General features: G+C 43.1%; 2 protein-coding genes across 11 annotated transcripts in view; one reads left to right on the top strand and one right to left on the bottom strand.

Moving 5' to 3' along the window:
• Nucleotides 1–36: 36 nt before the first annotated feature.
• Nucleotides 37–3,326, bottom strand: SRSF2 (serine and arginine rich splicing factor 2). 5 transcript variants are annotated; one of them, XR_013825042.1, is made up of 4 exons: nt 2,753–3,326; nt 2,226–2,536; nt 1,844–1,947; nt 37–1,213 (listed from the first exon to the last, which is right to left on the bottom strand). XR_013825042.1 is itself a non-coding variant. In XM_079904592.1 (3 exons), exons 1-2 carry the CDS (start codon nt 3,112–3,114, stop codon nt 2,233–2,235), a joined length of 666 nt encoding a protein of 221 aa, XP_079760718.1. In that variant the 5' UTR covers nt 3,115–3,326; the 3' UTR covers nt 37–1,947; nt 2,226–2,232. The 5 variants fall into 5 exon arrangements, 2 of the variants coding, with proteins under 2 accessions (XP_079760718.1, XP_079760717.1); XR_013825043.1 differs by having other exon boundaries at nt 37–597; nt 1,105–1,213; nt 1,844–2,536; nt 2,753–3,325; XR_013825044.1 differs by lacking the exon at nt 1,844–1,947 and having other exon boundaries at nt 37–597; nt 1,105–1,213; nt 2,753–3,324.
• Nucleotides 3,327–3,456: 130 nt separating this feature from the next.
• MFSD11 (major facilitator superfamily domain containing 11) overlaps nt 3,457–26,581 on the top strand; it is a 37,897-nt gene continuing 14,772 nt past the window's right edge. For 2 of the 6 annotated variants that reach the window (XM_079904587.1, XM_079904585.1), the window contains exons 1-12: nt 4,001–4,435; nt 4,943–4,998; nt 6,495–6,602; nt 7,511–7,590; nt 7,713–7,809; nt 8,860–8,918; nt 9,466–9,610; nt 13,292–13,332; nt 18,654–18,719; nt 20,203–20,328; nt 25,077–25,251; nt 25,971–26,106. In XM_079904587.1, coding sequence (XP_079760713.1) covers nt 4,340–4,435; nt 4,943–4,998; nt 6,495–6,602; nt 7,511–7,590; nt 7,713–7,809; nt 8,860–8,918; nt 9,466–9,610; nt 13,292–13,332; nt 18,654–18,719; nt 20,203–20,328; nt 25,077–25,251; nt 25,971–26,106 — 1,185 coding nt within the window. In that variant the 5' untranslated portion in view covers nt 4,001–4,339. Of the gene's footprint in view, nt 3,981–4,000; nt 4,436–4,942; nt 4,999–6,494; nt 6,603–7,510; nt 7,591–7,712; nt 7,810–8,859; nt 8,919–9,465; nt 9,611–13,291; nt 13,333–18,653; nt 18,720–20,202; nt 20,329–25,076; nt 25,252–25,970; nt 26,107–26,581 lie in introns of those variants that run through there. The other 4 variants (XM_079904586.1, XM_079904588.1, XM_079904590.1 and 1 more) reach the window with 4 other exon arrangements.

The following is a 26,581-nucleotide window of genomic DNA, read 5'->3' as shown; positions in this document are numbered from 1 at the left end:
CTGGCATTTCCACTTTATAACTTAGGGGGAAAAAAATCAACTACTAAACATTTCATTTTAATTCTATACAGTCAGTAACATTCACAAGATAATTGCACAGGTCTTTCAAATAAACGGGGGAAAAAAGACCAAGACATATTCTGAGAAAAGCTAACACCAAGAAAACGTTTTAATTAAACTACAGAAACAATGGTTATAGTACAGAATATTCATGAGCAAAAAGATACACCATGTTATAAGTACTTACAAAGTTACAAACCATTTGTTTCCTTAACATTTTCCACATTTTAAGTTCATACATGAAGATGATCGGATTTACCATTTTTTTGGGGGGGGGGGGAGAGGAAGAAAAAAAAAGGTGTATTTATCATCGCTAGATGTGCTCACTGTATGCTCCGTTATTTATATGCAAGGCCCGGGTGACTGGAAGTGCAGTTGTCAGGCATTTTAATAAACTGGACAGCCATTTGTTTCTGCACGACAAGGCATCTTTACACAGGAGCAATCAGGAGAAAACAGGAAACAGCCAAGCACTCTGCACTGCAACACGCCACCTTAACAGCTAACCAGCATTACTCAACTGCTACACAACTGCGCCTAGTGCACAAAAATACATAAGAGAAGAGATTAGAATTGTGTTTGGTAAACAATCCTTTTTTTAAAAAAAATCAAGTCTTTTCACCTGAAAAGTCTTTATACAAATTTGGGTTCAGTTTACCATTTAGACCTGAAGGTAAATAACATATACAAACAATTTACACCAACTTTCGTAGGTTTTTAATTTTAAGGTATGAAGGCAATGTTGAGTCAATCTCTTGACAGCTTTAGGCTGTGTGTAATGGCTGCACACGTTTCCTTAAAAGTCAGGAGGCCACAAATTAGGTTACCAATCTGTTTAATTTCAAACAAAAAAAGTCAGCACTATATAAACAAAAAGGAAATTTTACCTCAAATATCCAAGCCAATAATGAAATCTGAAGTCGTTCACCTCACTAAATTACAAGAAATTTGAATAACAGCAACAAAATGGCACATAAAATGAGTTTGCCACCTGAGGCAAAGCTTAAAACAAGTAAAAAGTTAGACAAAATGTTACAAAATAACCTTTTCAATAGCCAGTTGCTTGTTCCAAGGACTCTTCAGTGGACTGAGTACTACTGAGTACGTGGGTCCTTTTCCCCCAAGTCTTCCTTTATGTTGCTTGTCGACACATCTAGGTTTGAAAAAAAATAAGTTCAGTTTACCTTCCATTATTATGAAATCACCAAAGGTGCACATGGTTTTAATTTCAGTACTTACTAAGGGTCTGGTGAAACCAGTAGGTTACAGAAAGGTTCCAACCAGCCACTAATCAGTTTTTTAAAGGCCCAATTAGGAAAATTTCACAAAGGCTACCATCAGCATTAGAAGTTTGTGTTTATGTATTCTTGGCCAAATAACCCAAGTGAAAAATGGTAAGGGGGGAAAAAAGAAAAGAAAAAAAAAGAGGGCTGTATCCAAACAAAAGCAACTCGAGATCAGACAATTAGTCTACATTTTAAGTTTTTAGTGTTCAAATGAAACACATTTGGCATTTCAGAATGCTTTAACATCTGAGCTACTTAGGGCCCTTTCCTTTTAAAAAATAGGACCAAACAATTTGAGAGTTAAAGACACACTATCCTTTCCCCACCCAGTGCAATCAATACCTGTAAACTTTTGGTTCCAAAAGTTCATTGCTTCGTTTTTGCAATTCGTTTGCGCCACATCCATTAGAATATGAAGTCCCAGAGTCAGCACAACAATAGTTGAACTGATTGTTTTCTCTAAGAGGATAGTGCATCTTTAACATTTAAAGACAAACCTGCTCCAATACACGCCCACAGAAACTGGTCCCTGGAGGATCAGCCAAATCAGTTAAAATCTGCAATACTGGCCAATATTCTTTTATCAAACAGGAGACCGCAGCTTTAAAGGGGAAAATGCAGACGTTGGATAAAAACAGCAAGAAATAGTCATTTTCATTAATAGGTCTCAAAACAGTTTACGAAACAGCCATTATTATCTAAGCTTCATACACATCCTTTCTGCAGACCCCTCTCTTCAGTTTTACTCCCAAAGCTGAGTTAGCTCAGAGCAGCACTCCTAACATGAGGAGTCACTTTTATATTAATCGGATCAAAACAACTACTCCAAACCCCATTTCTGAATTCGGGCCATGAGTCTCGGAGCCCCGCAGACATTACCATTTGCTTAAGAGGACACCGCTCCTTCCTCTTCAGGAGACTTGGGAGGACTCTTGGATCGCGACCTGGACTTGGATTCCCTCTTGGACACGGGCGGAGGACTCCTGGACCTAGACCTGGACCTGGACCGCGAGCGAGATCTGGAGACAGACGAGGACTTCGACTTGGACCTTCGCGCCGATCTGGACTTGGAGGTTGATCGCGATCTTGACCGAGTACGGGACCGAGACTTGGAGCGGCTGTAGCGAGATCGACTCCGGGACCTGGACCGGCTCCGACTCCGGGATCGGCTGCGGCGACGCCGCCTAGGGCTGCGGGCAGGGACAGCGGCGCGTTAGGGTTCCGCGGCCCCGCCCGCCCGCCCGCCATTATCTCGCCGCCAGACGCCATTTCCCTGGTCGCGAGAAGAGGGCCCCCGCCCTCTCGCGGCTCGCCGGCTCTGCCCGGCCGCCACCACGTGTCCCCGGCAGGCCTTTGTGAGTCACCCAGCCCTCCCGGAACCCCGGCCGCGACGCCCACCCGCTTACCTGCGGCTCCGACGTCCGTAGCCACCGCCCCCGTACCTGCGGGGCGGGGGTCCCCGGCGGCTATGGTGCGAGTCCGGGGGGCGGCCGTAGCGCGCCATCTGCACCCGCAACTCGCGGCCGTCCAGCACGGCCCCGTCCATGGCGTCCATGGCGTCCTCAGCGTCGCGCTTGTCGTGGAAGCGGACGAAGGCAAAGCCGCGGGACTCCTTGGTGTAGCGGTCCCGCGGGATGTACACGTCGCCGACGCGTCCGTACTTCTCGAACACGCGCCTCAGGGTGTCTGGCGAGGTGCGGTAGGTCAGGTTGTCCACCTTGAGGGAGGTCATGCCCTCCACATCGGGAGGCGGGCGGCCGTAACTCATGGCTCTGAAGAGTCGGGCCGGGGCCCGTGACTGCGCGCCGACGGACTAACGCCCCGGCGGGCTCGCGCGCTTGGCTGCGGCGGCGGTCTCGTCAGCCTAGCTCGGCTCGACGCCGCGCCTCTCCCCTGGCGGTTGGTTTCCGCGTGGAAACGTTTGGAAAGGCCTGACTAGGACAACTGATAAAGCGCTACGCACCTGGCTCCACCAGAGAAGCAACTGGGCCGGCGGCCGGCTCCAGTGCCCGTTTATATCCCTCCTCACAAAATGGCGCCCGCGCCACCCGGAAATGAAACCTCTGATTGGCTCGTCTCGCCCCGCCCCGTAACGTCCCTGCCGCGCGCCCCGCCCTTGTCCGGCGCGCCTGCGCAGAGCCCCGCGGGCGGGTCGAAAAGCGCGCAGTCACTGCCGATGGGAGGGGGAGCGGGATTTGCCGGCAGTTGGAAAGCCCGCGAAACGCTCCTTCCGGCTGCGAAGCGCGCTGTGACGGCAGGAAAGGGAGGTGCTCCCCTACTGGGCTCCGCCTTCTTTTCATGCCAATTTCTAAGCTCCACGCAGGTTTTCGGCTCGGACGTCCGCCCCGCCTCTGTCGGGGGGCGTACTCCTTCACCTTGCCCGTCTGTGTTTGCGGCCTCCTCAGACCGCGTCTCCAGGCCCCCTTCCGCAGTTCCTGTCTCCTTCGCTGCGTTCCGCTTTTTAGCAACCCCACCCTTGCCAGAGCCCACGAGGTCGGCCCCGCTCCCCCGGAGCGGGTGAGGGAGCCCTAGCGGCGCGCTTGCACGTCCCGGGTCGCCCAGGACTACATTCCCCAGCAGGCCCAGCGGCCGGCGCCGCGGCTGCGGTCAGGTGACCGGGTCGCCTGACCTGCGGTGAGTCAGGGCAGGGAGGGCGGGGCCGTGCTGGCCGCTGCCTCTGGCCCTTGGCCCTAATCCCCCTCTCGGGCCCCTTAAGTTGCAGCTACAACGTTCTTGGCGTTTCTCCGGGTGTTGGGCTCTTCCCTACTCGGATCGTGTCCTAGGAATGTCCTAACTGTACCCGTGGGGAGAACTTCACCCTAAGCCCGGGATTCCACTCCAAGACCTGGAAGTTGACACCTTGGCTGCCCCGCTCCTGGATTTGCCGCCTCCTCTCACCATCTCATTTCTTCTCCCAGGATTGCAGTGGGTTCCCCCCGAGGAGAGCTGACTGCCCTCTGCTGCTGCCGACCTTTTGGCAGAGTTAAGCCAAAATGTCCCCGGAATCTAAAAAGCTTTTCAACATCATTATTTTAGGAATTGCCTTTATGTTTATGTTCACCGCCTTTCAAACTTGTGGAAATGTAGCGGTGAGTTGGAATTTGATCTCCTTCCTTTGAAGTGCTTATCATAATGCATTCCAAAAATGATAATCAACGTTATGTCTAATAATGCGCTTAAGTCGCACCTTTTATTTTGTCACCTACGCTTCCTCGTTTTCCATGATTAGGTTTGATTTCATGTGGCAGACGTTTCTTGTTGGGGTCGTTTATTTCTCTTACTTGATTTGGGGTTTGTATGCTGACCCATTTATATTTTTTATTTATATTAAGGACTACATTAGTACTTGGAGAGTTGAGGGACTAAACCTAAGGCCTAGTTTCAGATGGTCTTCACCCTTCCCCACCCCGCCCCCACACGCCCCTCAATGGTTTGCCTTCTGTTCTGTAGTCCGTTCTCTTCTCTCGTGTTAGAATTTCAGTATTAAGTATTCGGCATCTTGAATTTTTACTCTATTCCAAGTATTTGGAGAGCGACTTTCTGGGGTGAGGGCAATTACAAAAGGTTTTCATTGATTAGTTTTATCTTCCACACAGCAAACTGTCATCAGGAGCTTAAATAGCACAGATTTTCACGGCAGTGGCTATACCAGGTATTGTACTGTATGATTGGTTTTACTTTGTATATCACAGATGTTGCTTAATTTCATCAAAATCACAGACAACGTATTGTAATTAGATTATTACTGATTTTTTTCCTTTATCTAGACTAGTTAGGAGAACATAATAGGATGAAGGTGATGAGTTTAGGTTTCATATAGAATTAGACACTGGGTTTGAAATACTGGCTTCAAAACTTAATTACTGCGATATCTTAGGAAATTGCTTCTATGAGCCCAGTTTCCTTGCTCAGATCAATGCGTGTAAAGCGCTTGGCACAGTGGCTGGCATTTAATAAGCACTCAGGTATTGTCATAATTACATCTTCCAAATCCTAAACAGAGGATGTTTTATATGACTCTCGAAATATTTGGTCTTCCTGTTTTTGTGATTTCGTAATTATTAATATATTGTCATCAGGAGTTTTTAGCTTTTTGTTAAGGTGTTTAGGGCCAATTTTACAGGTGGAGAAAATGAAATGAAAAGATCTTCATAAGTCACTAGTACGTTGTGGTTGAAGTTGGGAATGTAATACATACCTGTATGTAAACACTTACAGATTTCTTACTTTCTGTATGGTTAAATACTAGATTGCGGCCAACCCCTTACCCGCTTCCTCCCCAAATGTTCTTATTTGGCTCTGTGTTACCTAACCTAAATCTGACCTTATATATGATAATTGAGAGTAAAAGAATGCTAATGTCCATTTTTTGAAGTGATTAATAATAATACCACAATTTTTTGTAATGTTTTGTCTTCATGTATACTGTAAAGAACAAATGAAAGAACATTTGATATTTGAGAGATTCATAAAAGCCAAAGAATAATTGACTTGGTTTTATAAATAGTGGCTTATAAATGACTCTTGAAATGATTTTAGTCACACTTTGCCACAAGACATATATACTGGGGCCAGGTCTACAGTAGCTGAATAATGTTCAAGTGAGACCGTTAGGTTGAGTTAAATAAATTCTGGTTTAAGCAAGTTTTAACTATGTGATTATTTATAGCAGTGAAATTTCATGCTGTTGCCAGGAGTTGTAGGCTAAATTTGTAGGGCAGATTGGTTGACTAGGGCCTCTGGAGTCAGATTACCAGGGATGGGATTCTGGCTCCACCACTGACCAGCTATGAGGCTGGACTTTTGACACGTTACTCACCCCTCTGTGTTTCAGTTCTCTTTTCTATAAAATGAGGATAATGATACGTTTTTCATAGAGCTGTGTTAGCTGCTATTATAATTTACTGGTACATTAAAAACCATATTGTCTAAGGCAGACTGATTCAAAGAAACATTTGACAAGACTTCAGTGTTTTGTACAAGTGAAAACTTTAATATGACATTCAGTGTAAGGATATAATTATAAATCCTGATTAAAGAATATGAGTGCTTATTGCAAAACAAACTATAGACTAAGTGGGTTTGAAAAAGTGATCTTTTGACAGTCTTTCAAGAGTTGTTTTTTCCTTTTGTGTGTTGTGTGTGCAGCATGGCAATTATTTATGGAGTGTTCTCTGCTTCAAATTTGATTACGCCGTCAGTGGTTGCCATTGTAGGACCTCAGCTCTCTATGTTTGCTAGTGGTTTATTTTACAGGTGAGTAGTCCAATTTTCTTTCATTTAATGAGAACACCTTCAGCTTCTTTCAAGCACACAGTAAACTTTTAACAAGAACTTGCTGACTCGGATTGAATAGATTATAGGAAGTATTTCAGGGATTTGGTTCTCTACTTGATGCTCAGGGACACCATTGTTTTAATGTGATGGAATTTGTGTATATTTGCTTTCATTTTACCACCAATAAAAATAGCATCCAAAAACCTTTCTCTACAAGAGTTGAAAAGAACTCATGAAGTAATCTTATTTTGTATCAAGTTGACTAATGGGAATTAAAACGAAATAACTGAACTTTTCTTCTGGGCTATAGAACTGCAGTCCCACTATGTACTGAGCTGTTGGCAGAGGCCAATTGCAGACCTTTATTCAATGTCTCAGTTCACAAATTTGAAATAGTACGTTAAGAAATGGATAGGTCACATTTGTCCCCTTTTTGCCAGTACCAGAGAAGCCCTTTACAGGTTGAATTTTTTTCTTTTCTTTTTTTTTGGCTGCGTTGGGTCTTCCTTGCTGCACGCAGACTTTCTCTAGTTGTGGCGAGCAGAGGCTACTCTTCATTGTGGTGCACGGGCTTCGCATCACGGTGGCTTCTCTTGTTGCGGAGCACGGGCTCTAGGCGTGCAGGCTTCAGTAATTGCAGTGCATGGGCTCAGTAGTTGTGGCTCGCGGGCTTAGTTGCTCCGCGGCATGTGGGATCTTCCTGGACTAGGGCTTGAACCCGTGTCCCCAGCATTGGCAGGCAGATTCTTAAACACTGTGCCACCAAGGAAGTCCTACAGTCTGAATTTTAAAAGAAGAGATCCCTCAGAATTGATTCCTAGAAGGCATAATTGGCATTCTGTTTCAGGTATTGTTTGACTATAATACGTTGACCTGTTATATTTTAGCATGTACATTGCCGTTTTTATCCAGCCTTTCCCGTGGTCCTTCTACACAGCCTCTGTTTTCATTGGAATTGCAGCTGCTGGTAAGTATTTTGATGTTCATTTTCCCTATTTTCCAGGTCTTATCTAAGAATATTATTTATATGTTTAGTATATAAAGCTAAATGATTTCATTCCCTTGATAAACTTTTGATTTGAATTTTAGTACTTTGGACAGCACAAGGAAACTGCCTGACAATAAATTCAGATGAGCACACTATTGGGAGAAACAGTGGCATTTTCTGGGCACTCCTACAATCCAGGTAATAATTCTTATGGCTCAATCGTTCCTATAATTTTTTTTGTCACACCATTTTTTAGACCCTGGTTGTGTTGAAAACTCAGATCTTCTTGTTTCATGAGTTAAGTTCCTAGGTACTTGTGATGGAGATTTAAAATTTTATGGGATTACTTACAAATGCATGGACCTACCTCATTGGAATTTATGACTCGTAAATGGAAAATAATATTAACCATAATGTATTTAGCACCTGCTATACTTTAGGTACTACTGGGCTCTTGAATTTCAATAATCCTCACAACCCCCTGCAATAAGAAGGTATTAGCTCCATTCTACAGATGAGATAACAAAGGCTTAGTTAAAAGTTAACTGATCCAATCATCTGGATTCCAAAGGCCATGTCCTTCCCACCCAGCTATGCCACCTGGTAGCTGTTAACAGTTAAATTTCTAAAGTGAGACTAACTCTATAATGATACAGCATATTATATATTTCCTAAGTAAAAAGCAACAACAGTCATTCTGTCATGGAATCTGTCCTGACGATTTACCCTCATGAATCCTAAACGCCTAAAATTTTGGCCATGATAAGACTTAACAAATGCAGATGTTGTTTTAAGAGATTGTATATTCTGAAACTGGAGTGTAAGTGAATGATTTCTTCCCTAGGAAAATACTAAATAAAGTATCTCATTAGATGCAGATAACTAAATCATGGATTTTTTTTTCACCAATTCTTTAAAATATAGGATTTTAGAGGAAGGGTAAACTTGTTTCCAAGGAGTCATTTCCAGACCTTCAATAAGTCGCATGTTTCACAGTGAGTCAGGTCTTTGGAGGACAGTCTGAATCAGGCTTCTCTCATGGGGAAGGAGACAGTTCCATCTGGCTCAGTTGAGTTTTTCAGAAAGAAGGTGAAGTTGATGTTTTCAATGACTTAGGGCAGGTAGATAACTTCTTTAATCATGTAGGCCTCTCTTTCTCTTCTTTTACAGGTAATGGAAAAATTATTTCAAAACCCATAAATATGAAAATAACTTCCCAACATCCTCTCCCTCCTTTTCTTCCCCCAGCTTGTTCTTTGGAAATCTCTACATATATTTTGCTTGGCAAGGGAAAACTCACATATCAGGTTTGTCTTATTCACTGTGCCTCATTCAGTAAGTTCAGCGCAAAATAGCTGTTCCACGGAAATGCCCCATATTGCTTTGTTCACATTGTTCTAGTGAACCGTGGTACCCTCAGTCCTCTCACATTTTAGCTTTTAGTCATCTTTTCCCTTGGATTATGTTATTATACTAAGACTACAGTTTATGACTGCACTTCAGGCAGCATCTCAAAGTGCGGGAGAAGGTTATGCTCTGTGTGAGGAGACTAGTCAGTTGTCAGAAGACTTTTTAATTCAGTTGTTTTGTCTGTTCCCTTCTTTGATTAAAAGAATAAGATTAAGTTCTTGTGCTGTTTTTCTTTCGGCTTATTAGTATTTCTCTGACTGAAAGACAAAGGGGGATGTATCCTATTTTTCTCCTTGTCCTAGGTTTTTACTGATGCAGTAAAGTAAGATTTAATGACAAAGTGTGTTGATGGTTATAAACAAACATAGAACTGAACATAATGCTAACTCTGGAATTGTTTGTATGACCAGTACTATCTACTTTCGTCTTTGTTTTTCTCCCTAGAGAGTGACCGAAGAACAGTGTTTATCGCCCTGACAGTGATTAGCCTTGTGGGGACAGTTCTCTTCTTTCTCATTCGGAAACCAGATTCCGAAAATGTCCTGGGAGAAGATGAATCTTCTGATGACCAGGACCTGGATGTCAACGAGTAAGAAGTTGGAAACATTCCTTTCTATTTTAAACTATATTTTGAGTAGGTCTAGTCTAGGAATTACCAGCCTTTTATAGCCCTAACTGATAATCCAGTGCTGGGCAGAAATGAGGGACAAGTTTTAAAGCAAATAAGCAGAGAAAGAAGATAAAGGGGAGCTGCCAGGGAGGAGGAAGGGAAAGGAAGGTAGACAGAGGCGGGGAAGATAGTGAAAAGGTTTGTGGGGGATTTAAGTCTAATCCCAGGTCACCAGCTGTGTGACCGTGGACAGTAGCAATGTTCCCCTGAGTTTCTCTAGGCCTCAGTTTCCTCATTCAATTCAGCAGACATTTCCTGTGTTTTAATGTGTGAGGATATAGGCTCATAAAGTTATATAGAAAACAGGGCTTCCCTGGTGGCGCAGTGGTTGAGGGTCCGCCTGCCGATGCAGGGGACGCGGGTTCGTGCCCCGGTCCGGGAAGATCCCACATGCCACGGAGCGGCTGGGCCCGTGAGCCGTGGCCGCTGAGCCTGCGCGTCTGGAGCCTGTGCTCCGCAACAGGAGAGGCCACAACAGTGAGAGGCCCGTGTACCGCAAAAAAAAAAAAAAAAGTTATATAGCAAACAGTCCTCAGTTACTATTTCTTGGATCCAGCCCTAAAATTTTCCCATCATGTGGTACAAGTGAGTGGCAGGGCCATCAGCAGACGTTACAGATGAGCTGTGGTTACACCCATGCTCTGGATTTTTTTTTTTTTTTTTCTTTTGCGGCATGTGGGCCTCTCAGTGTTGTGGCCTCTCCTGTTGCGGAGCACAGGCTCCGGACGCGCAGGCTCAGCGGCCATGGGTCCCAGGCCCAGCCGCTCTGCGGAATGTGGGATCTTCCCGGACCGGGGCACGATCCCGTGTCCCCTGCATCGGCAGGCGGACTCTCAACCACTGCGCCACCAGGGAAGCCCCATGCTCTGGATTTTGCAGTAACCTGTGCAGGTAGTTTTCCCCAATGTAGTCCTTACTGGGAAACAATTACACAGTCCTGTTTTTCTAAAAATTGTGAATTACCTTGAGCATATTTCTTTTCTTTTCTTTTTTTTTAACAAAACTTTTTGTTGTTGTTGTTGTTTTGTTTTGGCTGAGCTGCATGGCACACAGGATCTTAGTTCCCCGACCAGGGATGGAACCCGCGCCCCGTGCTGTGGAAGCACGGAGGCTTAACCACTGGACTGCCAGGGAAGTCCCAACAAAAGTTTATTTTTAAATGTACAATAGGCTCCCAAACAGCACTTCATTCTAGCTGTAGGTGGCAACAGATGTTATGACTGGGAAATCCAGATGGTTAAACAGGAATGGAATTAAGGACCATCATTGCCTCAGGCACAAAGAACAGCTTACTTTTGGCCATATTTCTTAATTCCACCTCTGGCCAGGGGCCCTTCTCTGAGGCCTCCTCTCTCTGTTTCTGCTTAAATGTCTTATCTTCCTCATCCATCTCCTTGTCCTGGTCCTTGGGCTGCTTCAGGGGCTGCTTCTTGCCACGTTCGAGGCAAGACATGGCTCCTTCCTCCCCTTCCCCAGACGCTGCCACCGGAAGCAGGGACCTATTTCAATTATAACTAAAACTGTTTGAAACATCACAGATGATTTCTCTGCAGGTTATCATCTAGATTTGAAGAAAGGGGAATGAGAAATCTTCGCCACTCTTGTTCTGCTTTGTGAATTGATAAAATTATGAAGCTTGCCTTATAAGCATTTTACCTATTGTTAAAAATTTTGCATCGAACTTTCTGTGCTGCCTTTTTAAAGCCCAAAAAGGGCATAAAATTCTCCAGTCATAGGATCATTAAGCATTCAAAATTTGCACTGTTCAGAGCAAAAAAGACATGTTTATATAAGTATACGAACGTTAATGTGTATATGTACCACATACATGTTTTTTTAAGCACAAACCAATGGATATTGGAGAAGGGGTCTGTGAAGATGAATGCCACAGATTCAACAAAAATTAAACACCCATTCAGTCAGCAAATGTTAGGTGTTGGTACTGTGAAGACAAATACAACCTGTCCCTGTTTTCAAGGAACTTTTCTGATAGACAAGGGGTCATGTAACTGTCATAAGGTGCAATGCTGAGGGGTACCACTTAGCCTTTTTTAGCATTCTCTGTTTCTGAATTGTCTTCCAAACTTGAAACTTGTGTCTTTATTCTGTAAATAGCACCATGTGCCAGCCATCTTCTAAAGGGGAGGGAAGGAGTAACGAACAAGACAGAGAATTCCCTGTTTTTATGTAACTTAATTGTAGAGGGGCTGGTAGACGATACCCCATAAGAAAATAGCAGAGTAAGTGCTACAAGGCAGTGAGAAAGGGGGAGGTGGTGGAGAGCTGGGAGGTGAAAAGGTGTGAAGATCTACTGATGGCCATTGCAGCAGATGCCAGGGGTGGAAAGGAGTGTGGTGGGCACCAGGAATGCCAGAGGCGCCTGGGCCTCTCACAGTGCAAGTAGGAGTGCACTGTGAGAGTAGTGCAGCAGACAGAGAGTTGATTACATAAGGATACAGCAGGAGTTTGGATTTTCTTCTTGGTGTGATTAGAAGCCATTGAGGAAATAAGTAGGATCTGATTTTAAAGGATTCCACTTTGTGGAATCCACTTTGAATGATTTGCAGCTGATAGTAGCTGAGTTGATTATATTTTAATAGTCTGTAGAGTACAAATCAGTTTCTACTTATTTGGGGCCTTGAGTGTGAAATAGTATAAGCCACACCTGATCCTGCCCAAGTACTAGATGAGGGAACTGTCATTAAATGGCATTCACATAGTATTTGCTTCCAGGGAAGGCATGAGCTTTTATGGTGGGGGAAAACGTTTTCCTGTTGGTTAGAAGATACTACCATTTTTGTGTTAGTAATTTATTTATTTAAGTCAACTAGATCTCCTTTAGGTTTTTTTTTTTGCTGTTCTTGTTATTTTCGGTTTGTTTGTTTGTAAATGATATCCTTTAAAGATCTAAGAGGAGTAGACTTGGCTGGTAGGGTAAGAAATGTAATTTCTTAAAAACTTTCTTACCCTAATCTTGTAAATAATTACACTTAAGTTACTTTATCTCAATTAATTCTCACAGGTAAGTGATAGTGTCCCTGTTTTATAAATGAGGAAATGAAAGTTAGAGAAATGAAGTCACTTGTCTAAAACCACACAACTAATAAGTGGCAAAGCAGGCCTCAGCCTCAAAGCCCATGTTTTTAACCCATAGATGACATCGCACCCAACCCCCTACCGCCAACGATGGCGATGCTTTTCAAGAGTTCTAACACTGAAGAACCACCGAGTAGTTCTTACATAGTTGGAGTGGTGGAAGATTGAGCCCTCACAAATTGTTTTTACAGTTTGGAAACAGCGTAGAGGAGATTTCTGTCCTGCCTGAAGTATCATTTGTGAAAAAGACATGCAGGACTCCGTGCCCTAAATTTAATGTGAGGGAATCGTGCTCCACGGTGGCGCTTTAACCACATCGTTCTCTGAAGCAAGGACCTGGGTCGTGATGGGACACCCTGGAGCAGGGAGCGTTGAGGCCACTGAAAGTGTTTGCCAGACCACGTAGAGGACAGCGCTTTTACAGATTTAAGTGAAAATGTGATAGTATTCTTGTTCTCTTTCTCCATTTTCAGGGGAAAAACTTTTCTCTTTTTATCTTTTCAGGTCTGCCCAGAACAATATGACAAAGGCAGTAGATGCATTTAGTAAGTATTTTCTGTGTCTGAAATGCAGGAACTGTTCAGGAACAACTTCAGCATTTGCCTTTCCCCCTTTCCCTGGTAACTTTGGATTGATGATACCCCAGTATTTTCATGCTTCCAGGTATGCCGCTCTGAAATATGCTAGTCTTCTCAGTAAGTATCTCTGTAACGTGGGGGATGTGAGGGATGGAGGGTAATTCCGTGCCCTACCTGAGCACGTGTGTGAGGGGGGCCTGAGGTTAGGAGTTTACCCGAGGAAGTGAGGACACAGACCATTTCTTCGTGCATCGCTTGTCACTCCTCAGAGCCACGCAGGAGCTTGGGTGACCCAGTAGCGTGTAAGGCCAATCACGCTCATCTGTTGAGGGTTCTTCCTGACTAAACCTCTCGATGTGCTTTATGTTGTTTTGTTCTCACGACAGTTCTGTGAGTATCATATAACACACACGTATTATTATCTCCATTTTACAGAAGAGAAAACTGAGGCTTAGAGAAATCGTTTACCCAGGGTCAAACAGGGCATTCCTTTCTTGTTATCAGAGGCTTAGAAAGCCACGTTGGCTTCTTTGGTGAACATGGAGTCAGGCAGAGGGAGGCTGATGGCCTTCAGGCTTATGGGATGGTTCGTCCAGCCTCCCTGCTCTATTACTGAACCCCTCTCTGGATGTCTCTTGATATTAACCAGTTTCAGGATGTCCTTCCTAGGCAGTTGTACAAACTTTGCCTCAACTCCTCTGTAAAATGAGACACTAACACAGTTAGGGCCTCACGCCTTTTATCACAGAGCTGGTTGGTTACTTGGTGTAGGGTTCAGTAGTAATAAGAAACTGGGCTGTCAGGTTTGAATGGAGAGAAAGAAGGCAGCGGCCAAAAAGGACAAGACATATGAGGTGCTATAGGGCAAGAACATTTAAATTTACGTGACGATTCCTGGCAGCTAGGGAGCAGTGTGACGTTATGAGGTGGCAAGGAAGCCGAAGGCAAAGAGAGAAAGGAAAAGGAATGTCCAAGCTTTTCTGTCTGTGAGCCGGTGGTTCATTTATTATTTAATCGTGACTTTCCTTCAGTTGGTGCCGTGGTAGGTATTGTACAGAAAGGGTTCTCGCTTATCTAGAAGGCGCTTCATTCCTCAGTTGAATGTATATGTGTAATGCGATTCTAGAAAATTGCAATAAAATTTTCTTAAATCTATTTTTTGGTCCTGATGAAAGGTTCCTAAAGTTCACCTGGAAGAATAAACGTCTGTCAATAGCCAATATAATTTTTAAAAAGAACTTTCCCTAATAAATATCAAAACCTGTTATGCATCCATTTGAAAACATTGGAATACAAAGAGCAGTGGAACTGAAGTCTAGACCCACAATGGAATTCGGAATACGGTAAAGTAGTCTTAGAAAAGCAAGGCCAGACAGTTGACTGCATGGGAAAAAATGGAGTCTTACACTAACATTCCAGGTAGATTAAATGTAAAAATGAAGCCATAGGGCTTCCCTGGTGGCGCAGTGGTTGAGAGTCCGCCTGCCGATGCAGGGGACACGGGTTCGTGCCCGGTCCGGGAAGATCCCACATGCCGCGGAGCGGCTGGGCCCGTAAGCCATGGCTGCTGAGCCTGCGCGTCTGGAGCCTGTGCTCCGCGGCGGGAGAGGCCACAACAGTGAGAGGCCCGCGTACCGCAAAAAAAAAAAAAAATGAAGCCATAATAGTAACCGTAAGAAATTAATTTGGTAGAGGAAAGCCCTTCACGCAGGTCTGTCAAACAGGGAAAAGAATGCTCTTTGGGGGACTTACCTGGTGGTGCAGTGGTTAAGAATGCGCCTGTGAATGCAGGGGACACAGGTTCGAGCCCTGGTCCGGGAAGATCCCACATGCCACGGGAGCAACTAAGCCCATGCACCACAACTACTGAGCCTGTGCTCTAGAGCCCGTGAGCCACAACTATTGAAGCTTGCACGCCTTGAGCCCGTGCTCTGCAACAAGAGAAGCCACCGCAATGAGAAGCCTGCGCACCACAACGAAGAGTAGACCTCGCTCGCCGCAACTAGAGAAAGCCCGCGCACAGCAACGAAGACCCAATGCAGCCAAAGAGAAATAAATTAATAAATAAATAAAATTTAAAAATAATATTAAATTAAAAAAAAATGCTCTTTGGTTACCTAAAATATAAAATTTCAGTCTCTCAAAATCTAATGAGTTAAAATGGCAGGGAAAATATTTACAGTATATGATAGTTATGAACCAATAAGAAAAGCATAAACACCCCAGTAGAAAATATTTATTTTATAAACAAAGGAGAATTATTATAAGCTAAGTATAAGAAATGCAAATTAAGTTTTCTATCAAATTTCAAAAGATAAAAAATAATTCTCAGTATATGGGGCATAGGTACATGCGTAAGACCACAACGCTAAAAATATACACTTGTATTACTTTCTGTGATTTGTCAGTAAGTATCAAAAGCCTTAAAAATGTTTATACTTTTACCCCAGCAATTCCACTAATAGGATTATCCTCAGGAAATAATTAAGAATTTTGGCCAAGATTTAACTACTGTTTATATTAGTGAGAAATGGAAATAATTTAAATATTCAGCTACAAGCCATCTATCCAACAGATTACTGTAGCCATTAAAATGATCACTACGAATATTAGAAAATGTTTGTTATGTGAAAATAAATTATGAAATAGTATAAATAGTGGAATTTCTTTTTAATAAAAAAAGCATAGAGAGTCTGGGAAGAGACCCATTAAGGTGTTAGATTATTTTCCTTAATAGAATAACTTCATTGAGATGTGGTTCATAGTAGTATACAGTTCACCCATTGAAAGTGTATAATTCAGTGGTGTTTAGTATATTCACAGAGTTGTGCAACTGTCACCACAATCAATAACCTATTCAGGGAGTTCCCTGGTGGTCTAGTGGTTAGGATTTGGTGCTTTCACTGCCATGGCCCAGGTGCAGCCCCTGTGCGTGTGGCCAAAATTAAGTTAAAAAAAAAAAATTATTTTGGCCACGCCATGCTGCTCATGGGATCTTAGTTCCCCGACTCTGGGTTGATTTTTCATTTTCTTGATGGTATCTCTTGAATCACAGAAGTTTAAATTTTTGATGAAGTCTGATTTAGCTATTTTATCTTTTGTTGTGTGTGCTTTTGGTGTCCTAGAAGGCTTTGCCTAACTCCAGGTCACAAAGATTTACTCCTGTATTTTTTTCTAAGACTTTTATAGTTTTAGCTTTTACATTTTGGTCTGTGATCCATTTTGAGTTAATTTTTTGTTTGTTTGTTTGTTTTGTTTGTTTTTGCGGTACGCGGGCCTCTCAGTATTGTGGCCTCTCCCGTTGCGGAGCACAGGCTGCGGACACGCAGGCTCAGCGGCCATGGCTCACGGGCCCAGCCGCTCTGCGGCATGTGGGATCTTCCCAGACCGGGGCGCGAACCCGTGTCCCCTGCATCGGCAGGCGGCCTCTCAACCACTGCGCCACCAGGGAAGCCCCATTTTGAGTTAATTTTTATGGATGTTGGGATGTAGGAGTCCAGCTTCATTCTTTTGCACGTGGAGATCAGTTGTCCTAGCACCATTTGCTGGAAAGGCTATTCTTTCTCCCATTGAATTGTGTTGGCACCCTTGTTGAAAATCAATTGACTGTGAATGTAAGAGTTTATTTCTAGATATATGTCTGTCCTTATGCCAGTACAATGCTGTGTTGATTATTGTAAATTCTGAAATTGGAAAGCATGAATTTTCAGCTTTGTTCTTTTTCAGGATTGTTTTGGCTATTATTGGTCCCTTGAATTTGCATATGAATTTTAGGATCAGTTTGTTGGTTTCTGCAAATAGATTATATTGGTTTTTTTTTTTTTTGATAAACAATTTTTCAGAGAAATTTTAGGTTCACAGCAAAATTGAGAAGAAGATACAGAGATTTCCCATATATGCCCTGCCCTCACCCGCACATAACCTTCCCCATTATCATTGTCCCTCACCATAGTGGTACATTTATTACAATCAGTGGACCTACAGTGACACATCATTATCACCTAGAGGCCATAGATTACATACATTAGGGTTCACTCTTGGTGGTGTACATTTTATGGGTTTGGACAAATGTATAATGATGTGAATTCACCATTATAGGATCATACTAGATTATGTTTTAAAATTTCTTTTCGTTACCTAAATCTTCTGATTAGTCAAAAGCAGATATGCTTTGCTAATGTAATGTTTTTAATTAAAAATATTGTTTTAAACTTTGTTGATCATGTATTTTTTTTCTGGAAGTATGTGAAAATGATTGGTGAATATATTGCGTTTAGTTTCACTTTATTTTCGTGAAATTGAAGAAGAAAAAAAAACTATCTTCTTTTGTATATGGAGAAATTCAGGACAGAGTGTGATTTATGTGCGTTTCCTGGTCATCCGTTGAATAGGAACTAAAATCTGGATCCTCAGGCCAAGGGTGAGCTGTAGGGGCCACACCACCGCCTCCAGGGCTAACTGAGGCCTGAGCGCTCCTGCTGCAGAGCTGGCCGCACCAAATAATGTCTCTGTGAGACTGGAGAGCTTTCATTTATTTCCAGGCTGGTTCTGATTTGGGGTGGATTTTGGTTTTGTTTTCCCCCGCCACCTTTTTAAAAAATCTGGATCTGCTATTAGTAGGATCCTAGATAAGTGGCCTTAAATTATGAAATGTGAGCAGGTTCAAGAAAGTTAAAATGTGCAGTTTTTAGAAATGCATTTTCCATTGCAGATTTCAACTAAGTTGAACAACATAAAAATAAACATTAAGGGGATCAGAAACAAATAGGCAGAACTGAAGTTTCAGTCCTCAGATCCAGAGAGAGAATCTCAGGAGGCAGCATCCCAGCTTCTGGTGGTCAAAGAGCTCCGCTGCTGATTCTGACCTAGAGTCCAGTGTTAAAGCTGCCCTGTGACAGTTCCTTAGGGAAGTCAGCACTTTGCCAACTGCTGGCTCTCTTAATAGCCTAGCCTTTAATCAAGTCTGTTGGAATATTCTGTTGTTCTGTTTGGTTCTATTTCTTTTCTCTGTTTCATGTTTTGTTTGTTTTCATGAGAGCTGGAGAATGTGTTAGAGAAAGCACAACTCTAGACTGTATTTACACAGTTGAAATCAACATTTTTTTTATAGGGCAGATTTAGTTCATACCTTAACCATTTGAATCTGAATCATTAACCTCTGTCCCAATGTATTTGTTTATTGGCATTATTGACAAGAGGTGTTTTGGTTGAATGAATGTTTTATAAGTTTTGTTTGATTGATTAAAATGTAGTTAAGTACTCCTAAATTTTTTTTCCCTTTTTTATAGAAAAGTCGCTTAAGTTATGTGTCACCAAGGAGATGCTCCTTCTTAGCATTACAACTGCTTATACAGGTAATGGGATTAATTATGGTTTTGGTTTTCTGTGGCTGCATAATTACAGTAAGGGTTGAAAACAGCAACTGTGTTACTTTCTCACAATTCTGTGCATTGACTGGTCTCGGCTAAATGGTTTTTCTGATGGTCTCGGGGTCTCTTGTGGCTGCTGTTACAGGGTGGCTGAGGCTAAAACTTCCAAGGAAGTTTCATTTGCATGTCTGAACGGGTCTGATGCTAGCTGGGTCTCAGATTTCTCCTTGTGTCTCAGCCAGCTATGTGACCCCCTCCCACACTGGTGAAAGCAAATCATAGGGCCAGCCCAAATTCAGTGTGGGATGATTCTACACAAGAGTTTGAAAACTGGGAGGCCTGGTTCATCCCAACCAGTGATTTTAGGGCAAAATAGAACACTACAGAAAATAATCATGAGTAAATCTGTGTAACTTGGCGTGAATTAAGATAATTTTTAATGAAATGGAATGAGTTCTGTGGCTTACAGTGATAATGTGATGTGATAATAGGTGGAATACTCTTAGGTCTTAAGGAAATCAGTTTCCTTGTAAAAATTGCTCTAATGTGTCAATGATTACTTTTGCTGTTACAGTTGACCCTTGAACAGTGAAGGGATGGATTAGGGGTGCTGACCTCCCCCGCAGTTAAAATCTTCATATAACTTTAGTCCACCCTTTGTGTCCGTGCTTCCTTATCTGCTGATTGAACTAGCTGTGGATCCTGTAGTTCAAACCCGTTCAAACCCGTGTTGTCCAAGGTTCAACTGTATGTGCCTCATCGGTATAAACGTCTTATTTTTAGGTCAAACAGAATAAATATTAAACATCCTCAGAATTCAGTTAAGGTTTTGTAGCGTTAAGGAATCAGGTTTTCTACTCATTTGCTCTAATTTTCTACCCGAATTTTTGGAATTTCTTTTCCTAGGACAGTGTGTTTAATTAAAACTTTTGACTTTAAGCAAAAGTGGATAGTAGGTATTGGTCTTACAAATGTATATCCCTGTTCCCTTGGGAAGCTATTAATAAGGATAATGAGCACTTTAGTTTCACTGTTACAAGTTTATGTTAATTATGTTCTCTGTTCATCCCCTGTCTGCGCACAGAGTGACCATTTTTAACATAAGGGTGTCTTCGCTTATTTGAGTTGTATGCTTTTATCTGAAATGTGTGACAACTGCCGTCTTGTGGCTAGTTCCATGTCATCAGTTAGGTCACGTAAAATTATGCTGTGCTTGGGGAGTAGCATTTCAGCCTGTGTGCATTTTGTTTTATGCGTGTATAGCTCAAATACTACTAGTCACGAAGAAAAACCAGGAAAGGGAGACTGTGCATTTTTTTCAATACTAAATCCAGCGCTTCCCAATCCATGGTTGGTTGCATCTGAGGCTGCAGAGTCTTGGATATGGAGGGCTGACTATGGGACTTGAGTATCTATGGAGTTTTATACCTAGGGACAACTGTAATTTAAATCTCATTTTTTTCTGAAGGTCTGGAATTGACTTTCTTCTCTGGTGTATATGGAACCTGTATCGGCGCTATAAATAAATTTGGAACAGAAGAGAAAAGCCTCATTGGACTTTCTGGCATTTTCATTGGCATTGGAGAAATTTTAGGTTGGTTTAAGAAAAAAAGTTTTTGCACTAAATCAGTTTGTTACAGAAATTTTAAATGTACTTCACCTCTCTATCCTTGAATTTCTGTTTCCTTGCTTTTATACAAATGGGTATGTCTTTGTTTTTTTTGTTGTTATCACTGTTCTAAAACTAAATTACAAAACATTTGCCAAATAATTCAAGACAAAACCATAAGTAAGAAAACATGGTCTCTCCCAGCTTTTCCTCTTAAAATACTTAGGGAAGGTGTATTAGAATTCCTGAATTTTTTTAAATTTATTTTTTATTTTTTAGTGTGTTAGTTTCTGCTTTATAGCAGAGTGAATCAGCTATACATATATCCCCATATCTCCTCCCTCTTGTGTCTCTCCCACCCTCCCTATCCCACCCCTCTAGGTGGTCACAAAGCACTGAGCTGATCTCCCTGTGCTATGCGGCTGCTTCCCACTAGCTATCTGTTTTACATTTGGTAGTGTATATATGTCCATGCCACTCTCTCACTTTGTCCCAGCTTACCCTTCCCACTCCCCATGTCCTCAAGTCCATTCTCTACATCTGCATCTTTAGAATTCCTGAATTTCTTATTCTCTGAATCTCTGACACCAGTTGGATGTGCGACAATACAGTTCAATTCTGACACTCCTAGAGTTAGCATCGGACTCCACAAGTTCAAGGGTGTAGTCCTGCAAGACCAGCCTCACTTGAGACATCAGTCATTAAGTCCTGGGTCCCAGGCTATCTTCCCTTCTGTCCAGCTTGGCTACACATTCAAGGGTTCCCACCACACCCCTGGAAAATGCTATACTTACTGTTAAAGTTTATTATAAAGGATGCAAACGAACAGCCGGATGAAGAGGTACATAGGGCAAAGTCCAGAAGGGCCCCTAGTGTAGGAAGCTCTGTCCCGATGGAGGCTGGGTGTGGTACCCTCCCGTCATGTGGATGCAGTCATCACCAGGAAGCTTTCCCAAACCTGTTTTGTAGGGATTTAGGGAGATCTCATTATGTCACATGGTTGATTAAATCATCCACCATTGGTGATTAGACTCAGCTTCTACCCCCTCTCCCCTCCCCTGAGATTGGGGGGTGGGGCTGAAAGTTCCAACCCTCTAATCAAGGCTGGGTCCTTCTGACAACCAGCCCCCCCATCCTGACTATCTAGGGCCACCTCCATACCCCCTCAAGGATCACCTCATCATCATAAACTCTGGTGTCATTGGAAGGGATTAGTTAAGATAACTAGAGACATTCCTTTCACTGAGAAATTCCTAGGGTTTTAAGAGCTCCATGCTGGAAAGTGGAGAGGAGGAGAGGACAAGGCAAAGACCAAATCTCTTTTATTATACCACCAGGTATTCCTTATTCAGCAATGATCCGTTCAGTACTTGCAGTATATTGGGTGTTGTGTCACATATGAGGAACTTACCAATTCAGCACGTATTTGTTGGGAATCCATTGTATGAACAAAACATGGAGCTTATATTCTTGGGGAAGAACACAGACAATAAAAAACATTGGAAACTTAGAATGTCAGACAGTGATAAGCACTATGGAGAAAGCAGACTTGGGTGTATTTTTGTTCCCTAATTCAGCAGTCCCCAACCTTTTTGGCACCAAGAACAGTTTCATGGAAGACAGTTTTTCCATGGATGGGGGCGGGGGGCATGGTTTCGGGATAACTCAAGCACATTACATTTACTGTGCACTTTATTTCCATTATTATTACATTGTAATATATGATGAAATAATTATACAACTCACCATAATGCAGAATCAATGGGAGCCCTGAGCTTGTTTTCCTGCAACTCGATGGTCCCGTTGGGGGTGATGGGAGACAGTGGCACCTGACATGTGTTGCTTATGTCCAGTCTACTCCATAAGATGCAGCTTAATTGTCACGTGGCACTCACTGATAGGGTTTTTTTTTTTTTTAGCAATTGATATTGTCATATTTTTGGAGTTTAGCAATCCTAATAGGTGTGCTGTGGTATGATTTTAATTTGTAATTCCCTAATAGTATATGATATTTTTGTATGATTTTTACTATCTGTATATCTTTTTTGGCCAGGTGTCTTGTTCAAATCCTAACTCATTATTTATTTATTTATTTATTTTTGGCTGTGTTGGGTCTTCATTTCTGTGCATGGGCTTTCTCTAGTTGCGGCGAGTGGGGGCCACTCTTCATCGCGGTGCGCGGGCCTCTCACTGTCGCGGCCTCTGTTGTTGCGGAGCACAAGCTCCAGACGTGCAGGCTCAGTAGTTGTGGCTCACGGGCCTACTTGCTCCGCGGCATGTGGGATCTTCCCAGACCAGGGCTCGAACCCATGTCCCCTGCATTGGTAGGTGGATTCTTAACCACTGTGCCACCAGGGAAGCCCCACTGATAGGGTTTTGATATGAGTCTTCAAGCAACTGGTTTATTATGGTCTCTGTGCAGACAAACCTCTCTGCTAATGATAACCTGTATTTGCAGCCACTCCCCAGCGCTAGCATCACCGCCTCAGCTCCCCCTCAGATCATCAGGCATTAGATTCTCAAAAGGAGCATGCGACCCAGATCCCTCGAATGCACAGTTCACAGTAGGGCTCATGCTCCTATGAGAATCTAATGCTGCTGCTGACCTGACAAGAGGCGGAGCTCAGGCAGTAATGCGAGCTATGGGGAGCGGCTGTAAATATGGAAGAAGCGGCTGGCCTGCTGCTCCCCTCCTGCTGTGGGGCCCGGTTCCTAGCAGGGCACCGGTACCCCTCCCCTAATTTATTGCCAACACCTGGCACGTGTGTGTGTGTGCGTGTGTGTGTGTGTGTGTGTAAACATGTTAATACAGTTACAGAACTTGTTTTAATGTCTTTGCTCATTCTAACATCTGCAACAGCTCTGGGGTAGTGTTGTTTTATCCTTTACAACTTTATCGAGACATAATTCACAGGACGTGTAGTTCACCCGTTTAAAGTATACAGATGAGTGTTTTTTAGTATATTCACAGGGTTGTACCGCCATCACTGCAATCTAATTATAGAACATTGTCATCACCCTTCTCCAGGAAACTGCTAATCTACTTTCTCTATAGATTTGTTTATTCTGGACATCTTGTGTAAATGGAATCATACAATATATATAATTTCTTGTGTCTGGCTTCTTTCACTTAGGACAATGTTTTCAAGATTTTCCCATGGTGTAGCATGTATCAGTACTTCATTTCTTTTTCTTTATTTATTTTTTACTTCATTCCTTTTTATTATCAAATAATATTTAGTTGTATGGATCTACTACATTTTATTTATCCATTTATCATGTCACAGACATCTGGGTGGTTTTTGCTTTTTTTTTTTTTTTTTTGCGGTACGCAGGCCTCTCACTGTTGTGGCCTCTCCCGTTGCGGAGCACAGGCTCCGGACGCGCAGGCTCAGCAGCCATGGCTCACAGGCCCAGTCGCTCCGCGGCATGTGGGATCTTCCCGGACCAGGGCACGAACCCGCGTCCCCTGCATCGGCAGGCAGACTCTCAACCACTGCGCCACCAGGGAAGCCCTGTTTTCGCTTTTTGGCCATTATGAATAACGCTGCTGTGAACATTGGTGTATACTTTTTGTGTGAGCTTACGTTTTCATTTCTCTTGCATGTAAACCCAGCACTAGAATTGCTGGGCCATGTGCTAACTCTGTGTTTGACTGATTTGTCTGCTTACGATGGGTCCTGTCTTCCTGTCTCTTTGCATGCCTGGTAGTGTTGTGGATACGAGCCATTGTGAACCGTACCTTGTTGGGTGCAGGATGTTCTTTATATTCCTGTTAACGTTCTTGAGCTTTGTTCTTGGATGTGGTTCATTTACTTGGAAACAGTGTGATTTTTTTTAGGTCTTGCTTTTAAAATTTGTTGGACGGGATCAGGGCACTGCTCAGACTAGGGCTAATTATCCCTCACCCCTGATGGAAGACGCTTCTGTGTACACCCAGTGCCCGTGAATAATAAGATTTCCAGTCTGGCTGGTGGGGCCAGGCACTCTTCCCTGCCCAGGGCAGGGCACTAACACCTCTAATCCTCTTGGAAGTTTCTTTCCAGGCCTCTGCTCATTTACTCACATCCTGTGCTGATCAGCTGTCCTTTCTTATACTCTGTCTTGGGGACTCAGGCACCTTATCTCCCCAGACTCTCAGCTCTGTCTCCTCAACTCAGAGAGGCTGCGGGCCTCCACCTGCCTTCCCTCCTCTCCTCCCTCTCCCTCCCTGCAGCCCACAGCCTCTCAGTCAGCTGGGGCAGGTGTGGGCCTCACCTCATTTGTTTCCTGACTCTCAAAGATCACTGCCCTTTGTCGCGTCTTCAAAACCATTGTGTCATATTTCTGGTACTTTTTTTGGCATGTGGGGGAGTGGGTCACCTGTGTGCATTTTGTGATCTGTTTTGTCTTGTTTATTTTTAGTCCATTTGCGCAGCCGTGGCATTTTTCTACAGTAACTACCTTCTTCTTCATTGGCAACTCCTGGTCATGGTGATGTTTGGGTTTTTTGGAACTGTTTCCTTCTTCACTGTGGAGTGGGAAGCTGCTGCCATTGTAGCCCGGGGCTCTGTTAATAACTCTGTTTCAACAGTTATTTCTTACTTTCTATATTTGTGCCTTCTTTCTTTCTCTCTTTTTTGATTAAATTAGCTATTGTTTTGTCCGTTTAATTTATTTTTTCAAAGAACTAAGATTTTGATATAGTAACTTGGCCTTGGGTTTTTCTGTTCTCTACTTCATTCATTTTATAGGTGGAAGCCTCTTTGGCCTGCTGAGCAAGAATAATCGTTTTGGTAGGAATCCAGTTGTGCTGTTGGGCATCCTGGTGCATTTTATAGCTTTTTATTTAATATTTCTCAACATGCCGGGGGATGCCCCTATTGCTCCTGTTGAAGGAACTGATAGCAGTGCTTACATCAAACCCAGGTACAGTGACTCTCCTTTTTCTAGTAATTTAAGGAAGAGTGGGAGGTAGAGGATGGCTAGGAATTTAGAATGGAGCAGTTAATCCTTTTCTGCAAGTCTGTTATCTTTAAAAGGTCATCTGTCAAGTGTTAATGAAGCCAGAATGAGTTTAAATAGGAATCCATAGAGAATCCCAAGGTATTTTTCTAATTGCTGGTTTTAACCTTTCTCCCCACTAAATCTTTTTCTTGACCTGTGAAGGAGCACATAAGTATCTGATTTGAACTTTATATCTCTGCCTTTCAATCAGTGAAATGTCTAGAAATTTGGGCCCCGAGGAAGAGCAATGAGGAGCGAGGGGTGATCTGCCAGCTGAGCCGGCCACCCTGTTCTCTCACAGTGTCCACAGGAGCTTTGAGGGTGTCATTTTTTTGCACTCAACTCTCAGAGTCATTGTAGATGTGAGTGTTTATGTCTAGATCCACAGTCCAAGAGCAGCTCTGCCCCAAACACAGTGTTTGCTTCCCCAATAGTTAGTAGACCAGAGTTTGCTAGACTGCGAAGGTGAGTGCGTTTGAGCATAAATTCTGACTTTGTAAATTCCAGTATTTATTCATACTTGTTTCATAGTGTTTAAAACTTGAAAGTAAAATGCTTTTGTGGGTGAGTTGTTTCTACATTTTAATCAACTCTAACAAATATTGTTAACGCTCACTCTAAATTAATTTTGTTTTATTCAGCAAAGAAGTTGCCATCTTCTGCAGCTTCCTGTTGGGGCTTGGAGACAGCTGCTTCAACACCCAGCTGCTTAGTATTCTAGGTTTTCTCTATTCTGAAGACAGTGCACCGGCTTTTGCAGTCTTTAAATTTGTGCAGGTAACCTCTTCTTCAGATTGTGTTTAAAGCAGGGTCTATTTTTTTTTTAGCAAACTTTGTTTTCTTAATATTTCTTAAATGAAAGTCAAGGACAACCTTTAAAAGGATTTATGGGACTTCCCTGGAGGTCCAGTGGTTAAGACTCTGCACTTCCACTGCAGGGGGCGCAGGTTTGATCCCTGGTCAAGGAACTAAGGTCCCACATGCTGCATGGCGCGGCCAAAAATAAAAAATAAAATAAATAATAGGGCTTCCCTGGTGGTGCAGTGGTTGAGAGTCCGCCTGCCGATGCAGGGGACGCGGGTTTGTGCCCCGGTCCGGGAGGATCCCACATGCCGCAGAGCGGCTGGGCCCATGACCCATGGCCGCTGAGCCTGCGCGTCCGGAGCCTGTGCTCCGCAACGGGAGAGGCCACAATAGTGAGAGGCCTGCGTACCGCAAAAAAAAAAAAAAAAAAGCATTTGTGATTAGAGTT

The sequence above is a fragment of the Stenella coeruleoalba genome (genome assembly GCF_951394435.1).
Source record: "Stenella coeruleoalba genome assembly, chromosome: 19".
NCBI classification, from domain to species: Eukaryota; Metazoa; Chordata; class Mammalia; order Artiodactyla; family Delphinidae; genus Stenella; species Stenella coeruleoalba.
This window is presented reverse-complemented; position numbering and strand designations above follow the sequence as displayed.